Raw genomic sequence first — 25,411 nt, forward strand, 5'->3', positions numbered from 1 at the left:
TGTGCCAAGTCCCAGGCCACAGAGGACATTCACAGTGACACCTGGAAAGGCTGGCCTGGAACAGAGACCAGGCAGAGCAAAAGAATAAAATAGGTATTTATTGAAAGGATACACCTTGGGCAGTGCAAGAGCCTGGCCAGGGCTACACCCAAATCAAATCCAAGATGGAGTCTGGTCAAGAGTTTTTACACTTTTATAAGTTTTGGTTCACCTCCATATTGGGGTCAGTTGTCCAACCACAGCCCCAGGCCATGAAGTCTCAGCCCCCTGTCTTGCCCCCTTCCCTTCAGTGTTTTTTATGCTTTTTGGGTACCAGCTGTCCTTGATTCTCCGGCTGGGAAGGGACTGCTTTGTCTAACTACCCTGTGAAGAGAATTTACTAGCACTGAACATGAAGTTTCAGAGTTACACACCAAGCAGCAGAGAATCTGAAAAATATAAAAGCTAAAACCTAGGGCATCAACAGAAGGATGGTCCTCTCTGTGGCACCAGGAGATGAAGCTTCTGCCTGAATCTCCATGACAGCAGGGAGTGTGTCCAAGCCCTTCTCGAGGGCACTTTGGGAGTCTGACAGGCTCCACAATGGGGCTGGGAGGAAGCTGCAGCATCCCTCAGCACACCATCAGAGCACTAAGAGAGCAGCCCTACATCACATCATGTATTTTTCTTCATGCAAGGGAGCAGCTTACCTTGAGGACCCTTATTTAATATTTAAAATATTTAAGCTCCTCTGAGCATAGATATGCTTCTTAATAGGCCTACGGTACTTCCCTTCTCCTCAGCACTGCTTCCAATACAGTTCTCAGGGGTTACATGCACAGACTTTAAAAGAGCAGCAGTGATTTACATGACTTGAGGATCTGTCAGAGGCAGGAGATAAAGTTCTCCCTCCTTTCCATTGTTTTTTTCAAGATGACCCAGTCTGGTAAATCATCTGGGCAGCTCAGACACATTAATCAACAGAGCTGGGCCGGCAGTAACTGCGATGGCAAGGTCCTGGTTTGAGTGTGCAAGCGAGGATGGAAACAGCCATGCCAGGGTGGTCTCACCACACAGCAGAGCCCTGTGGTGTCCCTTCCCTCCTCGCTGCTCCCTGCCAGCTCTGACATGAGGGAAAGCCACAGCCACCTCCAGTGACTCATGGGAACAGGTAACAGGAATATGGCAGTGTGAACAGATGCAAAAGAGCATTGTCCTTTGGCTGTGAGACCACCAAGCACCACAGAGCTGGAAACACAGCCCCTGGAGTCTAAAGGGAAGCACACAGTCACATGGGCTCCACAAGGGCAGGGCCACTGGACACCTGCAATCTGGGGACTGAGGCTATGCTGCCTGCAGGGAGGGGAGGATGCAGTGAGGGGGAAAAGCAGGAAAGCAGCCCCTCTCCCCCCTAGCACGGCGAGAAGCAGCGATGGCTGCCTGGGAGCGCCTTCCCTAAGGAGCATCCCAATGGGAAGGCAGCCAAAGGTGTAGAGAGCGGGACACGTGATGGCCCTGCACCAGCCAGGCACTCCTGCTTGCCCTGGGAAGCCAACACAGGACCTCCTCTTAAACTATTACAGTCAAAACTGATCAGAACTCATCGCAGCACCAGCCAAGTGGTGGGCTAAGCAAACTGCACTTCTCTTCAAAACTCACTCCATCTCCAGCAGAGCAAGGCAGCTGCCTCGCCCATTTGCATGGTAAAGGCAAGTATCCCTGGAATCTCTAACTTGCATAATGTCGTTCAGGAAGTTCACCCTTTAGCCCTTTTTTGTATGAGTTGAGAAGAAATGCACTCCTCTCACATGAGCTAGAAAGGCCTTCCTGAAGGATGCTCCTCCACTGAGATGTGTCCCAGCAATGACATCAGGTCCAGCCCTCAGGAGAGCTGGATGTCCCCTACACCTTTAAATTATCATCTTGGACACAACAGTGCAGTTACTCAATTAAGCAGTACCCCAATGGCTTAAAGACAGCTCCAGCTTAAGTTTTTTTGTCCTGCCAAGACCTGAAACTTGCTTAAATGGAGTCCTTGGAATTTGAAGGCTCAGAGCAGTAAATCACATCATAAAAAGGTCAAAGTTCTGGTTGATTTCCAGACTAATGGTGTTTAAAACCAATAAATGCTTGCCTAATACTATAAATGCAGCCATAAATTTACACTTTTGCATACATACACATAGCTTGACAGAGAGTACATAAAGTCTATCAAGGTAATGGCAAGGAATAGATCAGAGAAATGCAAGGAGTCCCTACTGGTATCAGCAGAAAAAGAATCCTTTCCTCCATCTACTAATTTTGTGAGGATTGAAGCAAATAAATGCAGTGCAGTAAGCCTAATCTTGATGTCACTAACAATGCATTTACTCCAGAGTTTAACGCAGGGGAGGTAATACAAGAGCTCACATTTACAGATAAAATCTACTCCAAAGCATTTTTTCTTGCAAACGTTTCTCATTCTATTTTTTTCCATCTAAAACCACCTGCATTGTCCCAAAGCCGACTACAATCTATAAACATACTCATTTTCACTGTACTAGACTGAATCATATAAAGAGCTCCACAAGTATATAATAAACTATGTGAAACCGCCTGTGGTTTCCCCCTTTTACCCTGTCTGAATCACCCTAAATCTGACTTTAATCAGTCCTAATGACCGTTTATTTCAGCCACAGCAGCCAGACTGCATTTTTACTACCAACTACAGCTACTTGTTGGAGATTTGCCCAGTTCTCTTATCACCTGCCAATACACTGTGGGTAAATGACAGAGACACAACCACGTTCATCCTTGAGAGAAAAATCATGTTGCTCCTTTTTCTCCCTCTTCGTTTCCTTCAGTCTCAAGAGGAACACTGGCAGTCGACTCTGGAATTGCTTTTAATTGCTTTGCTCACAAGTAAGCAGAAAGAGCCTGATCTTGCCAATATCAGCAAAAAGTGGTATTGAGCAGTGTTTTGCTCTGCAAACAGTCCCCTCTGATTCCCAGGGAGCTTTTGGAGAACAGTACTGGATCCAAAATAGAAAATAATACACTGATGTTTTTAGTACGCTTCATTTTACGCTGAACTTTTCCTCATGTTCCAATACCTCCCATTTAAACACGCTCCTGACATCAGGCCCCGCAGAGAACCCTGCACAGTTTGCTGCAGAGAGTGGCTTTTTGGGATGTCTGAGGGAACGGCAGGGCAGGCGATACTACCCCGTGGGCCTCTGCTTTCAATCAGTCCTGACGCATCCCAACTGTTTGGAAAGCCAGGCTGGCCTGGCAGGACTGGGCTTTGCTGTGAGAGCAGGAGATAGCCCTGCTCCTCTGGGGAGTGCTTCCTTCCTCCGGCAGTTTCCTGCGCGCGGGCTGGGAGCGAGGCGAGCCTCGTCGCTTTTCGCGCACTTCCATTGTGCTCGCGGTAGAGCCGTATTTACATCAGTACGCAGGCTGTCACCGAAACACAAATAAATAACGAGAGGAACGACATGTTCCCCTGCATTTTATTCCTGTTAACATGACACAGCTGGAGCCTCATGCCCCACATCCCAGGGAGCTGTTCCATACCCACAGCCACCTCTGTGGTGCACACCAATTTAGCAAAAGCAACGAGCCTAAAATGCCATACGGATGCTTAAACGCTGCATGTGGCCCACTCGATCAGAAAAACAACGATGCTGATGATGGACAAGCCAGAAGTTGCCAAGGGTCACGTGTTGGGGCACTCAAGCTTGAAGATAGATGCCCACAGGATTTATGAGACACTCTTTAGTGTTTTGGCAGGGAGCTGAGGACCTCAGTAGAAAGTATTTTGCTGTGCAATGCCAAGTTGGACAAGGAGAAGTTTAGCAGCAGCAGAACACATTGCTCAGGGAGTAGGGTAAATGGTTTGCACCATTTATGGTGCAAATGGTGGTGGAGACACAAGTGAGCAACAAGCAACTGGCTGTGGTCACTGCGCAGACCCACTGAGCTGTCAGTGCCACACGGGCAAAAAAGGAACCTGCTCCTCCATTCCCATGTGCTGGGATTGCCTGGCTCCTGATGTGAGAGCCCTCCAAGCAAGGCAGGGTGCAAAGGGAGGCTTTCTGCCTTGTGCACCTTTCCCCCTCAGCCCTGAGGGCTCTGGGAAAGGGACACCAAAGGCACATGTATAAAAATGATTTTAAAAAATACAAAACTGGTAAGATTAATTATAATATATTACTATAGAGCAGGAATCTGGGCTGTGGTTTGTTCCTGATTTCAAGAATTCTTGGGTGGATTTACGATTTCCTAAGCAGGTTGCTATAGTGACCCTGCAGAATATTTTTTTTCAAAACACTGATGTACTGTAAATATTTACGTACAACATAATCCTGCCAAACTGTCTTGAGACAAAGGAAAACACAACGTGTCTATGCTTTATATCCAGCCTTCCAGCTTTTTTAGCTTTAAGAATGTGCCTTCAGCTAACAACAGCAGCTAATTACAGCTTTCTGTGGGCTAGCACACCCCCAGACCTAATAATGGGTCATTTATTAGCTTTAATGAATAACAAAGCTATCCGATTTATGAGTGTTAGCTGATTTCACGCATTTCTGAGTAAATTCTGAGCTAACTGAAGGGCTGAGGCTTAGCTCAAGGGCCAGATACTCAGTTGGTACAAATCATTATCACTTGATTGAAGTAATAAAAACATTGATACTGGGGCATGACTTTACTGATGAACATCAGTAGTTTTTTTATAGTCTCCTTAAGCTGGATAATTAATGGAATGATTTAATCTTTTTTAGATAACATATGTCAGAAGAAATGCATAGTTCCTGTTTTAATTCACATTCTTCTGGATTCCAGCAAGAGAGGCCAACAGCCAATAGAATATAAAAGCATTTGTTCCTGGTGTTGTTTTAAACGCTGCAATGTTCCCATATCAACATGAACAGCAGTGTGATTTATGATTGCAGAACACATACACAGCGATCGAATGTCTCCCACGCCTCTACTCTAGGATACTAAACCAAAGTCCAGAGCATAATATAATTTACAGCACTATAAAATCTTTACAACTGAAGCACAGTGAAAGCTTAATATCCAAGACCTTCTGTAATATGACTATGTCATCTTGTTAAACTTTATTTATGGGAACCCTAGGGCTGACAAGAACTTTCTTCGAGTCGCTTCCCTACTGCTTATCAACATCACCTTTCCCACTTTGTTGTGTTCATGGGAGGAAGTCTTCCTTTCAAAAACAGAAGTTCACACAGATAACACACTGTTTCCTCAATATTAATGTTTTAGTTATGGCCTTATATGACTTGCCCAAGATCATGATCTTGTCATTCCTAGTATGAATTTACAATGCCCTATCTAAGATAATGCATAATTCCAAGCGTTTAAGACCTAAGACAAATTCTGAAGCACCATTACCTGAACCTTCTGTAGCTTCTTTTCAAAACCAAGCCAAAACAAAACCTTACAATTAACCTTACAAGATACCAAATTCCTCAGGCTTGTCTCTGGTTGAGAAGATCTTTCTATCAAAGAATTCAGTATTACACTGATGGTATTTAATTTACATTATCCAATACATTACACAAAGCATCTACAGATTTTCAACATCTTTGGTCACACTGTGAAGTGCCCAACTCCATTAGCAGTGTCCTGCAAATAAAATAGGGTCCTTGCAGAGCAGGACATTACAAACCATGAACATGGGTGTAGTGGATTCTGTGTTATGTTATCCAGGAGTCCACAGAACTAAATTAACACAAAAATGTGTAATTATTACAGTAATTAAATATACATAGAGCTCTGCTTCATATCAGTGGAAACCTGCACTGATACATTGACTGCTGCTCTCCAAAGCTTCTCTCCTTGAGAGTGTTCTTAAACATCACAGACCTTTAAATTCAAAATGTTCACCTCATCCTGATACAGCCACGAAATTTGGAATCAACCAGCATCACAGAACAACTTCAGCTCTCCTGGCACTTCTTCAACAAAGGATATGTTTGTACTACTGATTGTACTGCTGAAAATAATTTTGTTGTGTTGACAGGTATCACTCAGCAGAGATTGTGATGAAAAGCTGAAAATTAGAAAATTAAATGAACACCTGCAGCAATTTTCCTGCCAATTTTACAACAAAATAAATATTGAATTATTCTGATAAGTGGGTCAAATTCATCCCTGGTATCATGGTCATTTGAGGTTAACAGAGCTACAACCAGAATTAATTTGGCTCCCATATCTCTTTCACTGAGCAAATGCTTCTCTGAACTTTTCAAACCCCCTGTGCCAACATTCATCTTCATTTAGAACCCATCTTTCCCTTTTTACTGAACTTTTTCAGCAAAGCCATAATTTTCCTATCAACTTGCAGTCAATTTTGTTGACAGTTTGACATGAATGTTGTACATACACAAAAATAATTTGCAAAACAGCTTTCACAGTTGTTGGGCTTAACAGTCATTTCCAGCACACATAATATTTTTTTGACATGTACAGTTCCACAGCTATCCTTCTAGGAAGAACATGCACCACTTTGTACCACAGCTTGAATAGCATACAGACATATTGTGAAAAAGATACTGTTATTCAGCCTTTTATTGCCCTGTCCTTTTTTTTTTTCTGTTTTTTTATTCTGTTGCTAGCAGAAGCTGAGGGACACACTATTCTTCCCTTGCAAAGGAAGTAAAAATTTTATTCTTCCAATCTACATACCCTTATGCTACAAGAAATTCCTTTTAAGTCCTAGAAAACCCATGGGGCATTACAGCCTCATGATTGGATTCTCCACAATATATACTCAGGCAGGTTCTGATACTGCAACAACAGTGTGTGGATGTGATGAGACACATTTTCCCTAAATCTGTCACGGAGAACACCCTCTGGATTTCCTTATTCCCATTACAGACTTTAATGGGAATACTTTTGGAAGTCCAGCTACATCACATAGTGAGAAGAGTTACGGGAGGCTCCCAGGAAGCAAAAAAGAGATAAAATACTATCACATGCATAATTTCAAGGACCACTGAGCTTTGTTTTCTGCACATTAGCATTGCAAACCCCACAACAAAGACAAAGTCTTGGATTTTAAGTTTCAAGAAAGATGACTTTACCAGCTTTCGGCACCCGAGTTGTGTTCTGCAGGTACTCCCCACTCTTATACAGATTCAAAACTCTCTCCAGCTGAGCAGCTGTCTCATCTATTCCCCAGTGAAGTTCTCCTTTAAAAGCAAAGGAAAAGAATGACTTAGATGAGGAGCATTCTGCACAGGACAAAACAAGGTTTCGCTTGAATGAAGCCCTAAGCACGGGAGCCCTGCTCTACCCAGGGCAGGGCTGTGATGTGGGCAGGAAATCCCTGAGTTTCTGCAAGTCAGGTTTCACACCTGACATGACCCAGGCATTTCAGCTGATAGTCCCAGGCCTGCAGGCATGAAACACTGAGGAGAGCTCCCCACAAGAGATCAACATCAGCTAATATAGGGAATTCCAAAGCTTTGCTTGCTCATTAGCTGTAGCCCAGCATCATTTATTTTCCTTTTGGATGCACACTGGAGTAATGCACTGCAAAACCCCCAAATCAGTGTTACAGGCAACTACTCTTGTCTCAAAGCCACTACCTTGGTAATCAGTAAAGACCTATGGAAATGTCATTTGTGCCTCTGGCTTCTGAGGTATAAAACACCACTGGTATTATTGACAGTGAGAAAGTATCCTGGGTTCTATCATTAAAATTTCCCTTTCCAGGGACAGAAGTTCTTCCAGACCCCACAAGGAATTGCATTCTGATGCAGTTCACCCCCAGTACTGAGGTGTCAGGATGAAACACATACCTCTGTGAAGCCTAGATAAAATCTAAAAATGTGATTTCTCTGGTGTATGGGCCCATTGTTGCCTTCTTGGTATGGGAGCAATTTTATCCTGAATAGAAAAACAATCTAGTTCTATTGCAGTGAGCACAAAAGCATCCTCCCCTCCCAACTGTAATAGTTACACTAAAAAAGCAAGTATTTGGCATTACCATGTTTATTGTGATTACCTGTTGCATTGACTATCTTGTCCAGTAACGGTCTCAGTGAGGATGGAGCACTGTGTGGAAGAAGATAGGTAAAAAAAAACCTGCAATAGAAAAGTAACCAATATTGACTTCTTTTTTTTACAAGAGTTTACAAACGTCTGGTAACTCCTGATCATAAGGAATAAAATTCCTATTGCTTATATGTCACTGACCTATTCAGGAGATATAATGGTATTCTATATTCAAATAAATACATAGCTGAGACTATTCACACACAGCTGTCTGGCAAACCTAGACCACGCTGCTACATACAAGGCTGCCTTGTACCTGCATGTAAATGTTCCATTAATACAGCAATTTGCTGTGAAGCCCCATGGATTGTGACTATTTGCAAAGCTGGCTGTACTTTAACAAACTAAAAGGATGCCATCAACCCCATAAGACTTGAGCTTGTTTGTTTTTTTTCAAACCTTGAAAGTGCATAAATTGGATTTCTGTTCATTTCTTATAAATGAAATTACTCTTTTCTTTACTACTGTTTTCTAAGACTTCCAAATTACTTGCCAGGAGAAAGCTGCCTTCTATTGTTTTAACGCTGCTGGAATAGAGAATGTCCTCTCTGTTCTTATCATTTATCTATAATCAAGATGCATTGATGCGTGGGTGTTCACTGATGGAGGTAGAATCACAGAACAACAGAATGGGGGAGGTTGGAAGGCACCACTGGAGGTCAGGTAGTCCAGCCTCCCTACTCAAGCAGGGCTTCCTGGAACAAGTTACTTAGGACTGTGTCTTTGTGGTTTTTAAATATCTAGAGAAGGAGATTCCACAACTCCATTTTAATGTTTTTTATTACAAAAGAAAATAAACAATGTGCCATTACCATCCCTTGAAGTACATTTAATTTTCATATTTCTCCTTTGGAGTTCTACTATTCCGCCAATACTACTACCTATTGCAACTAACTCAGTGTCACAGAAACCTAACACGGAGATGGACATGTCAGGATGTGACAATAAAAACAGAACTACTGGACATAAATACTAGCTAATGAAAAGAACAGGAACACAATTGGGAAATTGCCCTGCTTCACATCTAACTTGCAAAGCAAAGCAAACAATTTTTCAGGCACAGAGACCACATTGTCAAATGGAAACCCCCACGGACTCATGCTCAGGAGGGAGACCAGCAGATGCTTTCCATAAGCGCAAATTAGAAAATACAGTTACTGATACCAAAAATTGATCATAGAGGTAGGTATTATTGAGCTGACACTCTATTTACACAATGAATATTCCTTTGAGAATGTAACTCCCTTTTTCATCCCAAACAAAAATAATGTTTATGGTTTTCCCAAGTGGGATAATCCACTGGGAGGTTTTCCTCATGATGAGTACGAAACAGCCAATGTAAATAGATATAGAAATCTGAAGAGCAGCACAAAGTTTGTAACAAATAATTTGTCTGGTAAATTTTAGCTCATTGTTTTTGATTAGAGATTATCCCTAAAGCAGAGTCCAACTGTGATCTGCCTAACACAGACTGCCAGATCCTTTCACACTGATTCCTACAAACTGTTTATTTTTGAGAACTATCTGATCTTAATTTAAGAATTCTCCATGATGGAGAATTCATCTCAGCCATTGGTTAATAGTTAAAAATATTAATTATGTTTACTTTCAAAACTGTCCAGTGCTTTGAAAACTGTTCCCCCAAACATTTGGAGGAAAACACAGTGAGACACATTTGTGACAGGAGGTAAGCATCTGAAAGTCAAGATGTGCCAGTTCTTGTAGAGGTTTCTCCCAAATGTTTTCTCTCCTTTAATAATTTACCTCATAAAGAAACCAGCAAGACAGACTTAAGTATGCTTTCAAGGTTAGGGTGGGTTATGTTTTAAAATTACAAGGGGTTTATGCATTGTTTGATGTATTGCTGCTTTTGACTTCTATCTAACAGCATCAGAGGGCAACCTCTGAGCCTACAGCAACAGAGTTCAGCTCTGAAAGTAACAAATTTAGCAGCCTATCCTTAATGAAGTGAGGACTTCACCTTCTCAGACAAGTGCGTAGGGTTTGCTGCAATGCCTTAGCATGGGTGGTCACAGCCTCCCATAACATGAATCCACCGTTCCACAAAACCCCACATCTCTATGGAATTAAGGCAAAGCAGGGGCTGAGGACACTGGGGTACTGTGTATGAAATACACACTTGAGAGCAATTCAAAGGCAGTACTAAAAACTGTATTAGAAAAAGACCACTTCCTTCAGCGTGACCAGAAACCTGCCACAAACCCATGACACCACAGACATGTCCCCACTTATGACCAAGATGGATGGGCACCTATTAAAGGCTTCTTACCCAGAAACAGTCTAACAGTCTTAACCAAAAGCTAGCAAGCTAAGCAAGATCTTTGAGCCAAGAAAATGGGAACGGAAAATCTTGCAGGACACACTAAATACTGTGCTGCTCACTGCAGATGGCTGTCATGTGGTGCAGCCCATTTCAGTGTGGTCAGCTAATGCGACACACATGCTGGTGAGTGCCCTGTGACCAGATCAGAAAGCTCTCCTTGGAGCAGCCTTTCCTCACTGTGGTCTGGAAGGCAATGAATGGCATGGTACTTGAAAGGGAAGCCTAAGCAATGAGCACACCATTATGGCACTGCTCTGAGATCTCCATCCTCCTATCTGGATCAGACAAGGCAGCTGCCTGTCCCAGCAGTGCCCATCAGATGGAGCGGCAATGGCAGGATGAGCATGGCACTGAGCATCCAATACTGACTCCCTGGAAAGCAGTGACATGGCTCCTCCAGCATCCCACACAGCCTTCCGAGGCTGTGATGGCCGATGGGGGAGACCCAAGACCACAAACCCAAAGCCATCACCCAGAAGGACCCAGCTGCAAATCTGGATACACCTTTAGAATCAAATTTGGAAGATGCTGCAACAGCTGAACACTTCCATCAGCGTGGCCAACAGCGTGGCCAACATCACCCACGTGTCCCCTGCTGTGGGCACGGCACTGGGAGTCAGTTCCCCAGCACCTGCTCACACAGACCCGGGGCTGGGAGGGAAGGGTGGAAAGACCACCCTTGCTTTAAAAGGTCTGGGCTTAGACCCCAGATTGTCAGCAGCTGAGGGTGGCCCCAGCATCTCCCGGAACACACTGGGGCTGTTATCACCCTACCACAGCAGGCTCCAGCAAGGCCGGGAGCACTGAGCCAGAGGACAGGATGTAAACTGAGCTCTAAGTCTCCCTCTGAAGCCATCCCTTTGCTCAGCTGGTGCTGCAAAACACGTGATGACCCCTCAACTCACACCAGAGAGCTGCTGGAATCATCTCACCACAGAGCTTGTGGGCCCCCAGCTCCAAAAGTGCTTATGCTTCACTCCCATGAAAATCTCTACTTGAGTGAAGAATTCAGTGGGCTTCAACAAACACAGAATTAGACTGAATGGTGAATCACACTCAGAGTATGCAAAATATTTCAAACGTTGTAAGTGCCATGTATTTTCACAAATGAAACAATTATTCATGGTTTCACTTACTCCTGGCAATTGAATCTGAGACAGTATGTGCTCATTGATGTGAATAACTATAAAGGATGCTGGAGCTCTAGGCCCACTCTTAATTCTACATGACTTTATCTGACCACAGACCTGTAGGCATTGTAGAGATTCCTCTTTTCGTTCATGTTCTGGCACCGTCCCTCAACCGAGCAGGGCAGGGTGAAGTTTCTCGCAGGGAATTCCATGAAGCAGTCGCTGTTACTGGTGCAAGAGCTCTCCTCAACACTGGCATCATCCAGATCTGTCACCTTCAGCTCCCCGTTCACGATCACAAACTGCCGAGGGCGAAAATCCAGTAATGTCACCGAGCCAAGAGGAGAGTGAGCCAAGTAATGCAGGAGCCGAACTAAGCTGAGACATATCTGAAACACAAAAGCATGGGTATCTCACGTTGTTCTCTCAGTGCAAAGTGTACAACAAAACCACTTTAGCTGAAGATATGTTCATAAATTTATAACTTAAAATAAGCCTTATAACTTACCCTCAAAACTAAATGTTGCAACCGAGGTACTTTTCACAGGATTAACATAGCTGATTGTAAAACCCTGAGAGACTTGAAACAAAAATAAGCTTCTTTACAAGTACTTTCCCACACTATTCTTGAAGCAGGACTCATTGTTGCTATTCTTACTTTCAACAGAAATAAAAGCATTAACTTTTAATAACACATTATGCACAGGCGTTGACCACACAGTCTGATCCTGCTCTTTTACAAACTCCAGGTCTGGAAATTTTGGCTGGACCGCCCTGCACCCATGCCTGGAGCTCCAACTGCAGACAGTGTCTGTATTGCCTCTCTACTGATCCTGCCTCTTGACTGTTTTTATACTTTTTTTCCACTGTTTCCTCTGATATTTTTTTCCTTTTTCCTTCTTCCTCCCAGGAAGAAGAGCTCCCCAGGTCCAATGTAACTCTTCACCATGCCTCAGAGTAAGTGTATATGCCTGTCTGCCTTGACAGGTCTGCCTTGAGGACCCTCATGCACCATTTTGAGCTCTATGCTGATGTTTCACTCTTCCACTGCATGTTAGAAACTTGAGTAACTCTTACTAGACAGCAACCCTGATGAACATTGAATTCAGCCCCCTTACCAAAGTCCTGTTTTCAATTCATGCATTCCTTTAGAGTCCACTATGTAACCCATTAATCCAAATGTAGCAGCAATATGGACACAGTTAAATACTGGAATTTTTATTTTATGTATAAAATAAATAACAGGTATTACTCAGTTTAGCAGGCTTTTTACTGTTTATGTATATAATCTTTGTTTTCTATTAAAATACAAGTTTAAAGGCATGTGCATTGAAGTAGTCAAATCCAAATTCAGTCTAGGGGCTTAAAAAAACACTCAAGGGTATGCCTCAATGCAACCTTGATAAGAAAGCTGAGCATAGTTGAAGTTATTGCCCACAGACCCTTCACTTGTAGGACATTAGAACCGTCTCATGCTTCTCCATAATATTTCTCGTGGTTGACCAGACAAGAACATTTTTCTCCTACTTACAGGATACCACAGCTCATATGGAGATGTTTGTAGGTGTATACAAGCCTGGTTATGGGATGCTAAACTTGACCACCCTTACCTCCCCTTGGAAGGACACACAACTCATGTCTGTGTTATCCTGCAATACATTGTAGAGAAAAAGCCCATCCAGCCCAAGCTAACCTATGATATAGGTGTACCTCTTCAAATGCCAACAAACCCAGAATTTAGCTTGAACAAACCCACAGGTTGTCATCCAAAACTATTGCCTTTCCTCAAATGCCAAAAAGCCCCCTGCTCCTGCACCAGCAACCTCTGTGCCCAGCCCCAACAGGCTGTGCCATGCACACCTGCTGCAGGCTGGGGCTGCAAACGCCCCTTACAACAAGCTTTAAGCACACAGATGAAGGCTTTGCTCTGTGTCACACACCTCTGGCTTACTCAGCTTCCTGCTGAGTTCATCCACACAAGGAAATAATCAATTGCAGGAATAACCTCATGGATTTATGCAGACATTTTCAGGACTGGACCACAAACAAGTCTCACATATCAGGAAGACAATTTTATTTCCTTTCTTTCTGTGTTAGTTGCACCCTAGACAAATGAATGAGCACAACATTATTTAGGACTTCATTACAGTGGTCACAGGAATGTTTCACCTGTAATTCTACCTCGGTGGAGGTCTTCATCTAATTCTCCTTTATCTCCCTTTGCTACTGCTCACTCAAAAATGTCCACACTGGAAAGAAACTTCTCTGTTTATTACCCATAATCTCACATACCTCTTGGTCAATTATTTTACACATATTTGCTGTCCCAGTCCATGGTTTGCATTCCCTGGATGAGATGAGCTAAAGGCAAGTGGTCCTGTGTGTTGGAAACCCTGCTGATTTCTTCTCCTGCTTACCAAGACCATGCTTCTTTCAGGATAAAGGAGCTGAAGCTTAGTGCAGGGAGCACACTTGCTCCAGCTGTATGAGTAAAATAAACTTTGCCAGGTAACATTCCTGAGCACAGAAACTTAATCCCACACGCACACTGGCTAGCATGGTTTCTGGCCAGGTCTGACCAGCACTGAGGCTGTTCTCCTGCACTGTCCCCAGGCAGGATCCAGAAGGCAGCATGGCCCAGGGACATTTCCAACAGGTTCCAAACCTGCTCACAGCCTTCAGAGAGTGCAGGAATGCAACAGCACAGCCGTGGGATGCACCTTGCTCTTTCCACTCAGAGCTCACTCAGGCTCACTTTTAATTTTCTGGCCCAGAGGTAGCTGAGCAATCCAAAGTGTTTCAGCTGGAGACTGCTGCCGCCTTTCAACATCCTAGGGAGTGAACCTCAGACAGCAACACCTCCCCATACACACCGAGCAAGACAGCGCTGTCTGGATCAAAGCATTGCTGCAGTCTGGCTTCATTTTGGACAAATTAAGTGTGACCTTCGTGCTCCTGGTAAATTGCCAGTGCGGTGGACAAACTGGGTTTGAGATTTGTGTACATTTATCTCACTCTCTCCCCGGGAAAAAATGAACAGAGCAGGAAGCAGTAGAAAACAATTATAAAACAAACCTATGATAAGGATCAGGAGAGAAATGTAACATCCTTGTATTGTTTAAATCCCAGTTGCAGAGCACAGTGCCAAAACTCCTGGGCCTCAAGGTTTAGCAAGTAAGAAACATTTCAAGATACCATGTAAAAACCATGGAACTGGTTACAATTAGATAACATCGACAGACAAAATAACATAAAGCAGCATCTTAAACACTGCAGAAGGGGAGTGCTAAATACTGCTTCTAAACCAAGATGCAATCATATGCAAAACAAACAGTTAATAAATGTGAATCACACTGAAGAATACACAACCCCTGCTTCATAATATTATTTATTCCTCACTCTCCTAAAAATCCTTATAAAACAGCTGTTACTCACCCGAAATCTGTCTTCCCAGGAAGTCTGTAAAAGCTGAATCATCTCTAAAGGCGAGCCCAGCTCAGTGATGGTCGTCAGTGTGTCTGGGATGTCATTGCTGTCTTGGTAGCAATAGCCGTAGAGCTGAAAACAACACAGCCAGGCAACATCAGCACAGTGCACCTTGGCATGTGGATTCCCAAAGGAGGCTGTGAGCAGTGCTTCTGGCAGCATTTGTGACCCTGCAGGGAACCAACTGCGGGACTACACCCAGAGCACTGCATCCAACCCACTCTGGACCAGTTTATGAAGAGCTGTACCCCATGGCAAGCAACCAACACTAGAGGTGCTCATGGAGGATTGTTTTCTGGGGAGGGACCCCACACTGGAGCAGGGGAAGACTCTCAGGAGTCCTCTCCTGAGGAGCAAAGAGCCACAGAAACAATGTACGATTAAGTGACCACAACACTCATTCCACTCCCCTGCACTGCTCAGGAAAGGAGGCAGGGAAATCGAGAGGGAAGGAGAGCCCAGGAAGAAGGGAGGAGCAGGGGGAAGGTGTTTTTAAGATTTGGTTTTATCTTTCATTACCCTACTATGATTTGACAAACTAAACTAACTTTTTCCCAAGTCAAGTATTTTGCCCATGACATCAATTGCTGAGTGATTTCTCCCTCTTCTTAACTCAACCCATGAGCCTTTTAAAATATTTGCTCTCCCCTCTCCAGCTGAAGAGGGGAGTGAGAGAGTGGCTTTTGTGGGTGCCTTGCATCCAGATAAGGCAAACCCATGACAAATATGTAAGACAAAAAATAACAATAATAATAATTTAACAATTTTTATGAACACAGAAACAGAAAACTATCTGAAGAAAGGTAGTTTAACCAATGCAACACCTGACCAAATAATACTGATTTTATGCTTTAAAAATATCGCAAAATAGTTTTTATGACATTTTCCGTAGGATTTCCTTGAGTGGAAATATGTATTTCAATGACACAGTGCCTTGAAAAGCAACTGAAATGGCAACATTTATCTTTTCCCAGCCAGAAATTGCCTCTCACTATACCTGATGAATTTCTGTGTACAGTATCATTAAAGCAGAACAAATACTCCAAAATACTATTTGCCAGTAGCTTCTACAATTTAAAAGCATTTAAATGGCAATTTCAGCCATACTCCAGCTTTTTCTTTTATTTGCTTTCCAAGGATGTGTGAATGACTTCCACTTGCACAAATAATTGCACTAGAAGAATATTTAAAGACTGTGGAGGAGAGACTGTTTTGCTTTATATGGAGTGGGACAATGTCTGACATGCTGAGGGACAGGCTTCTATGAACTCCCTGCCAAGCTCTGGCAGAGAGGATATTAAATGAGCCAGATAAGGATCTGATCACAACTTTCCAGCCAGAACAGCATGCACATGAAATAAAATTAAATGTAATCTCTGCCCCCAGTCAAATAAAACATACAGTAAAAGGGTCGGTGTGAAAATGCAGCATTAAAAAAAATGCCCTGTTGCTACTCCTCTGCTGCCTTGCCCCAAGCAATGTTATTTTCCAAACCTCTTTTAGTTTTAAAAAGCTCAGGGAAGATGACAGGGGAGGTTCCTCAGTGCTGAGGCCACTTGGATATGGCCCTGCAGAAGCCAGGCTCAGGCAGCCAGGACAGGGACCGATCCCAAATCATGAGGAAAGCAGAGTTCCAGGGGTGGAGGGGGCAGCTGAGGCTGCACACAGCCCCTGCGAGCAGATCCCAGCATCCAGCACGTTCTTAGAGCTTGTGACCTCCCCAGGCAGAAAAGCAAAGAGCAGGCTAAAGTCAGCAAATACCGGATTTGTTAGGAGCCATGCTGCTAGCTTTGACTGTAGCTGTCTACATTTAAAGGAAAAAAGGGTGCCAAAAAATGTAAAAGAAGTAAACAATTTTTCTTTTTGGTGTAAAAATGGCACTGTATTTCAAAACAGCTGCTTAAACATGGACATTAACCTAAACAAAAAAAAAAATAGCTAGAAGATCTTATTTTAAAACATGCCAGAAAGAGGAATTGTGATAGATGCCGATATGAACATTTGAAGTAGGAAAACAGACGTTTGTCTTTACTGCCATAACCATGACAAAGACACTAACAGTAATAATTTCCCCATCTAGAGCCATTTGGACCAGACTTAGGTTTGTTCCTTATCATCTGTGACACCACTTTTGTGAGGTTTAATGCCAGGAGTTAAATCTTAGAGGATCACATCAGCACAACTGTTTAAGCTATCTACGCTTACCAAAAGTTGAATTAAATGAAAATATTTACTACAACATATATTCTTTTCTCAGGGAAGGTTGGATTCTGCACTCCTTACCAGCTATTTCCCACCCCTCGTGTGTGTGGGCACACTAAAGGAGACAGGATGAAGCTCAGCAGGTTTGAAAACCCTCACTTCTGGGTGTCAAACCCTAGCATCTGTTTCTGTATCATCTGCTGAATTCAGCTCTAGTCTTTAGCACAGTAATACTATCCACTGGGAAAAAAAAGTCGTAAGTGAAATTAGCAAGCAACCCAGACTGGGAAATGACAGCATTGCAGTAACTGCTGGTTCACAGTTACACTGAATACAAAAAAGATAGCAGTCTCCATCAGACATTGTCAATGTTTGTGAAAACAACTCTGGGAATAGAAACACAGAAGACAAACAACAATTATCCATTCCTTTTGATAATACAAACGTAATACACATACATATTTACACAAAAAGATATTGGAAAATGAGTCTCACTATTCACGTGCATATGGTCACAGGAGTAGAAATTAATTACAGTACCTATTTCTGTCTATTGTATCTCGATCCATGAATGTCAATAGTAGTAACAACAAGCTAGGTTTGCTCTCAGCTGGAATTTTGCTCATAATTCTTTCATTTTAGCATCCAGTCTGTACTTTGGCAAAAGTCTTCACTGCCCAAATATCTGACTATATCTATAAACTAACCTGAGCTCTATATTGATTTCACACAAGTGAAACCTCTCCAGATACATTATTATATAGAGTTATAAAAGCACAGAAGTCTGAGATACGAAGGATTTATTGGGTCACATTTATAATTTTCTAAATCAACTCCTGAAACTAAATGCAAAGATTCACATGTAATTACAATGCCATATTTGTATGTGCAATTACCATGATTACAAACTGGGCAAGTCCCAACAGCCAGTTAAGCATCTGAAATGGTTACATTCATCCCCTCCTGATGAACCACCAACCAGTACCCAGATGTTACAAAATGCAAAATATATATAGATGCAAAATATTCCCAGGCAGCAATACTGAGGCCTTTCATTTAAAAAGATGACTTACACAACACAAGAAACAAGTACAAGGGTACTACCCAAAACATTTTTTAACTTCCTTTTGTTTTTGTCCAATCCATTTTAAGGTCAGAAATGAGACAGAATGGTTTGTATTCCCAGACAGTGAAGTAAGAAACAGATAGCTGGTGCATACAATAACAAGAAAAATAACCACACGGGGAAACTGAATATAGCTGGAAGCAAAAGATGAGCCAAAATATCTCCTCTATCTGAAATTCTATTAGGTTGGACATCATTCTCAGCGTCACAAAGCTACACTTCAGACATATTGAATAGTGATGGTTTTCATACACTTTTTCAGTATGGTTCCAATTAAATGAATGGAAAGAAATACAATCCCACATCTTTTTGCTATCTTGAGTCACTGCATTTAAATGCCACCCCAATATATTTTTGTGTAGAATCTAATAGCAAACAGTCATGATACTGGGATGCCTTTCTGCTGTTTAGAAAAATGTATGCCAGATATGAAATGTTGACCTGTTCTCACATCATGTGTCATAATTCATTTCTTTCGAGTAGCCCCATTCACCAAATTATTCCCTTGCCTTTCAGATTTTCTTGGTCATAAAGGCTCAGTCCTGCATTAGTCTTTCTGCACCCAAAATTCCCACTGACTCCCAACAGTTTTTAGGCACACTGGGCATACAGGGTCGGCCCATGTGAAAGTCATATTGCATTGTAGGAGCCCGCGTCCCTACAGCCAGCCAGCTCACCTCCCTTTACAATTCCCTTTTACTACAAATTATGGAGACAGAGGTGCCCCTTTCAGAGGAGCTAGGGCAGCAGGGGAGGGCAAAAGCAGAGGTCAGCCTCTACACAAAAGCCAACAAGCTTACTGAATAAAAACACAAAATAAAGAAGCTTATTAAGCTGTCATCAGCAGGGTAAGTCTGTTCAAACGATGACCCCTTCTGCATTGCTGTAGACACCCCGGCTAGACTTTCAGAAAAATAAATGTCAAACCTGAACCATTGCCAAAGTGTTGTATTTCCTTTATGGAGGTTGATCAGTCACAAACGGTAGGACTCACCTTTTCCAAACAGGTCTCCAGCCACTTTCCCCAGCTGGGGCTCTGCTGCTGGGCTGTGGCAGGATTGCCGAGGGCAAAATGACCCTGTACAGATCACGCCATTTCCCAAAAAACTAGACCACATTATGTATATTCTTCTTTCCCTAGAACCACAAAAACTGGCAATTTCTCCCTTTTTTCTTTAATGAACATGAGATTTCTGTGAGTCCTGGAACATGAATTTCAAGCACACTGTTGCCAGCTGTAATATAAGTGACAGGCTCAACTGCATTACACCAGAAGGAAATTTCAGAACCCTCTCTTCTCTTTCAATTTGGACTGCTATTCTCTTTTAATTTTGACTACAGTAGGACCCAACTTCTGCCCACAATAGAAAAGGGCAATGAAATACAATCTCACATCTACGAAGAGTGACAGTAGTCAGCACTTGACACAGCCCTTCTATTCAGAAATACATGGACACAGAGCTGCTTAATCAAAACTGGTTGTGTCGAGATTGTATTTTGTAGTGTTTTGGTGCCCGTGGGAAATAAAAAGCTCCTACTGGTTTTTTGATGAGCCATTTGCTTGAGCTGCTATGTTTCAAAACCAGAACAGCGTATTTTAGAAGCTCTTGCTACTTTATTGCTAAGTTAATGCAATATTTTTAGGCAACCAGTCCTTGGATTCACCTTTCATCCTTGAAGCACTTAGACAGTCCATCCTGCAAGAGCAGAAATCCCCCCCACAGCCTGATACAGCTACGATTTACCAGTACATGATTTGAGACGTTTCTGTCACTTTAAGATTTATGAATCGCCTGTGTTTTTAAAATTTCCCTTCATTGCTGAAGGTACATACATATATAAATATACATACATATACACACAAGCACATACATACACATATATGCTTTGTATATATGACATGTGTATGCCTGTTCTGATATTTAATGAATACACACAGTACTTCATGTGTATTTTAAAATGTCTTTTCTATTTTTAAAATACATATTAAAATATTTTTTATATTGCCCATCAGTCCAAAAAAGCACATGCAAATCTGTGAAATGCAGGGAACCTGGAAAATGCAAGGAACCCGATGCCAAAATTTACTAAAGATCGATCCAATGCCAACTTTCCTGCTATAGAATATATCAAGATGGCTCACAAGTAGTAAATTGATTTTCTCCCATTGAAATCTAGCAATCGAGCCCAGAAAAGTGCTCAGTTTCACTAGAAAAAGACTCACACAGAACATCTCCAGCACCGTGCAGAACCTTTTGAGAGTGGAACCCAAACTATGTGCTGGCAGCTGTGAGGCAGGATTTTGTCCGCTGCTGGATTTTGGAACCAAGAGCAAGTAGTGGGTAATTCAAATATTAAACTCTAAATTCACAGTTCTGCCTAGGCTTTCTTTATTAATGTAGTATTATGATTAGCACTAAACTCCAGGAGAACTAAAAGGTACAAGAATCTCATTCCTGGCACTGTTACTAAACACATTACTAAATATTTTCATTAACAGAAAAATTGGAATGTAGCACTCAGAAACTGACACTACGTGTATTTACCCATATCTGTTGCTATATCCATAAAGGTCCACAGATAGCTCCATATATTTTAGAGGTATATGTGTGTATACATATCCATACATACCTGCTGCTCTGACATATACTATGTTGGCTATAATCTTATGATTTAGTAACGTTATCTCCCTTTTACTCTCTCTGCTTTCCTTATACTCTGAAGTGGAAAATTCTTCTACTAAAAACATTTACAGCACTTTGAATTTGCATTGCACTGCACAAGCTCAAGGCCCAACCCTGCAAATATTTAGTCACTCAAGCAGCCTACTCTTGTAAAGCCTTCCAGTGAAGACGAATGGATCACTCATACAACCATGATTTCACTGGAAACAGGCTGATATCACCAGAGGCATAGTTCATTATCTTGTAAATAGCCAGATCAGAAGCTCCCCTGACCTCCATCCACAGCCACAGCATTCAGTTCCACTGCACCACAAGTTTAACCCTCTGTCATGACACAATTTTGCACTACAAAGACTGTCAAATAACCTCCGTGCATCACATGTACAGAAATGCTTGTCTTGAATTCATTATAATAAATCCATCTATATAATTCTTCTTTCTTAGGTATGAGTCATATAATTTTGAACTTTTTCATGGCAAGCTTTAAAATAAGCTTGAAATCTATCTGCAGTTACATAGTACAAGAAAAAGGCAAGTCTATCCAAACTAAGTTGTTCCAAATTTGGCCTAAAACAATATAAAATACCCATGTTTGGTGTCTGTTACCTAAACTGAGCAGTACAGCTGAGTGCGATGAAAAAGGGCAAGTCCTTTAAAATTAGTCTAGAGTCAATATTAGCATTAGCACAGTGCCTGTGAGAACTAGTTCTTGTCAAGTTTTTCACGGCCATCACTCAAATGAAAAATGGCAACAGAAGTTAGATGTCACGGGGCATCTACCTGAACCATCAGATGATTGTGTTGACACAAAAATCCATAAAAAACATCTTTTAAAAAGCCCAGCTTGCACATTTGACACAGGCACTTCACAAACCAGGCCTGCACAGCCTGAGCTGATGCCTGAATCCATCAACATTGTGCCCATGCAGAGAGCAGAAAGACACAGGAGCAGAGCTGTGCCAGCCCTGGTGTCTCCTTCCTGGGGTCCTCTCCTCCTCCCTTGCCACATCCTTGCCTGCCCTTCCCGAACATGGCTGCATCTAGAAGACAGAGCACGTGCAAGAGGCCCACAGTGATCCTGAAATTCAGGGACAGGAATGGATAGGATATCTCAGCTGGTTGGTTGGAAAGGGCAGGAAATGATCGTGTAGTCCAACTTCCTGACCATTTCAGGGCTGACTAGAAGTCAAAGGATGTTATTGATTGCATTGTTCAAATGCTTCCCCTTAATACGGATGGGTTTGGGGCATTGACCACCTCTCAAGGCAGCCTGTTCCAGTGTTTGACCACCCTTCTTAATCACTGGATACCAGGGAGAAGAGATTTACCTAGCTATCCCACACTGGGGGGGCAGGGGGAATGAAAGGATAAGTTAAAAAAACCATGTGCTTCCTTCTGCAATTCTGTCCTGGTCATAACTAATTCCAGGCCAGGATATTGATGGCCCGGAATGACCTTGTTCATTCATTGCTGCTCCCATGAAAAATGGCAAGCAGCAAGGGACAACTTGATCATACCCACAGCATCCCATGATGACCACTGATCTCTCCAAGCCACTGAGCAGAAGAAGCAGTGCTGGGCTCTCCTCAAAGCAACTGGATGAGGTTGCAAGTCATCAACTCCCATAAAGGAGGCAGAAATTCAAACCAGTCTTCTGGAGTGATTTATGTGGCACATAAAACTGAGAAACAACCATAGAAATCATTCAACAAATGCCTGGGATTAGTTTTATGAATGCTACTTTCAAAAGGAGGGACAATGTAGCCCTTCTAACTTATGTGATGACATATGCCTTATGGAAAGGCATTCCGGCCAGCAGCTTTGCAAGTTGAACACCCTCTGCCATCCCAAGGAATTCAATGGGAAAAAAATATTATTAGGGGACTTCAGCATCAAGATGTGCAGCTTGCCTTCCAGGGACAGGAACAGTTAAGAGTGGGTTTGCAATTGTATCCGCTCTGTGCTTCCAGCAGCTCTGGAGTTCTTGTTAACAGATCCTTTCTTCACTCTTAAAAGTGCAGGATAACATCTGGGCCTTTGGGGAAGCAGTCTCACAATAAAGAAGCACTTTGTGTAATTCTTCTTTCCTCGCCAAACCGCATCTGTCTGCTCTCCCTGCCCTTCTCCACTCCAGCCCGAGCTCCTCGGGGCTGTGGGGACATGTGCTAGCAGCAGAGGGCTGTCTCTGCCGAGCCATCAGTAGGTGGCACTGCCTGCTTCTTTCTCTCACCACACGAATGTCCATCCCTAACACCTTGTGTCGACCACCACTAACCATGGGTGCCCAAGAGATGTAAAAGCCTCTTTGATTTCAAGGTGCGCCTACGGTAGTGTCAAGCAATGTAGTGACTGGGACAAAGAAGCCGCTTCATTACGGCAGTGGTGGTGGCAACAATTTCCAGAGGAAGGAGGTAGCCAGCAAGAGGTGCCAACCTCCCCTGCCACTGACAAGATATGGCAGGTTCACCCGTCTGGAGCTGAGGTTCCTCTGATACAAATGCCAGTTCAACAGCCCATTATCAGCCTGGTCTTGTATCACGTGGAGGCCTCATTCATCTTTAACAAACCTGTCCCAAGAGCAGCTCAACTGAGGAAATTTAGAAAAACATTGGAAAATACTCCCAGTCCAACATGACCTTCCTAAATGCAGCAATCCTGTATCTGGGGTTCATAGTCAGAGCCCATCCAGCTCCAGCCTCATAGTTTAATTCTCATTAGGCACTTGGTTTTGAAAGGTTTGATCCCCAAGAACTGGGAACCTCTGCTGCCCCATCCAAAAAGAATGACAAATTCTCCATATAGACTCCCACCAACTGCTATCAGCAGCTTTCTTCAAGTCAGTAGTTCCCAGAGTTCTGATGGCCAAACTCCAGCCAGACACGGATAAGATTTGTTGCTGGGAATCCTGCACCAGTGCTACCACAAAAGGGATTCAATGCCCACCCGCTGGCAACAGGGAAGAAGTCCCTGAGTAGCTGTTCCCACTATAGCACACTCTTCCCTTCCCCCCTGCCTCCTGTGAAAACAACAGTGGATTCCTGCAAAGAGGATGGTGAAGGACCAGACCTTCAAGAGTCCATACAATCCCTATGCAAATAAGTTTGCACTGGAAATTAATTGTATATTGACTCTCTTCAGACTTGGAAAGATTGACTACTTCCACCTGGAATAAGCGAACCATATACAAAGCTTTATTATTTTAATTCTCACATTAAAATTAAAACTGCCCTATGCTGTTGGCTATGCATATGTATAGGGAAACCACCAGGGTAAAAAAAACCTCTTAATTATCACATGTAAAGAAAAGAAAATCCTGTTTAAAAGTGGGTATTTAAAAATATTGTGATTGGCTAGCACATCTTAAGTCTACTTGTAAGCAGTAAGTGATGTATTATTTGCAGTCTATTTTAATCAATTAATTTTGCAAGAGACAAATATTCTCACTGTAATTATGACCATCTTAAAAAAAAAATCAGCCACAAATACAATAGACCTAACTGACCCAATTCATACAGAAACTGCTTTGATATTAGGATGGTGACTTTTCTAGTGCAGATGCCATCTCAGTATTTCAATTACACATTTTAACTTCACACTAAAGCTAAAAAATCCAAATGAACTGGCCTTGTCTGGACAGCCAGCAAGGCATTGGTGCTGTTAGCAGCTAGTTCCTTCCATCAGCATCAAACAAAGCCAACCCTTTCCCCTGAGCTTTTGTGTGTGTTTTTAAAAAGACACTGGTAGCTTCTTCTTATATGAATCATTGTGAACTAACACTGGAAGTGCTGATAAATAGCTGTCACAGAAATAAGCTTGCACTTCTCCAAACATCTTGTAGTTTCAGACCTTCCCTCCCTACTCTTCAGCAATGCAAATGAAGGAAGAATGGCTCCACCCTTAATTCTGATACTCCAGGGCTATAATTACATTAGTACAGTAAATCAAACATTGCCTTTGTGTCACTACAATTGTGCTCGTTGTTTGAAATTAACTGCAAATGGTTTGATTTTCTTTTCTTCCTCATATATGGGCAGGGAGGAATTAAAGCACACTATATCATCTTCCCCACTATAATGCACAGAAAGCCAGGATTCAGACAGCAACATTTGAACTCTGCAAGAAAAGAAAACGCAGCACGGAGTGAAAGGAAGAGATCGGGCATCACATTTGACACAGAGCGACTGCAAAGCAATTAGCGAGCCGCTAAATCCTCTGCTACAACAAATCAGTGACCCAGTTCCCCCTCTTCCCCGGCGCCCTTCATTATAAAATCAACTTTAATGAACTACCCCTCTCTTCGCCACTCCAAAGCAAATATATTTCCACTGCAGCCTGTACCTGCCCTTCCCAGAGGCTGCTGCCCCAGGGAGCCTCGGGCAGCCCCAGACGGCGG

At 42.7% G+C, this 25,411-nt stretch overlaps 1 protein-coding gene across 1 annotated transcript in view; it reads right to left on the reverse strand.

The window, feature by feature from the left end:
• The window catches only part of PKDCC (protein kinase domain containing, cytoplasmic), a 33,071-nt gene that overhangs the window by 3,460 nt on the left and 4,200 nt on the right, over positions 1-25,411 (reverse strand). The window contains exons 2-5 of the mRNA XM_062489262.1: positions 14,956-15,078; positions 11,638-11,909; positions 7,997-8,076; positions 7,071-7,178 (exon numbers count right to left, since the gene is read on the reverse strand). Coding sequence (XP_062345246.1) covers positions 7,071-7,178; positions 7,997-8,076; positions 11,638-11,909; positions 14,956-15,078 — 583 coding nt within the window. The remainder of the gene's footprint in view (positions 1-7,070; positions 7,179-7,996; positions 8,077-11,637; positions 11,910-14,955; positions 15,079-25,411) is intronic.

The sequence above is a fragment of the Cinclus cinclus genome, chromosome 3 (assembly GCF_963662255.1).
Source record: "Cinclus cinclus chromosome 3, bCinCin1.1, whole genome shotgun sequence".
In the NCBI taxonomy this organism is placed as follows: Eukaryota; Metazoa; Chordata; class Aves; order Passeriformes; family Cinclidae; genus Cinclus; species Cinclus cinclus.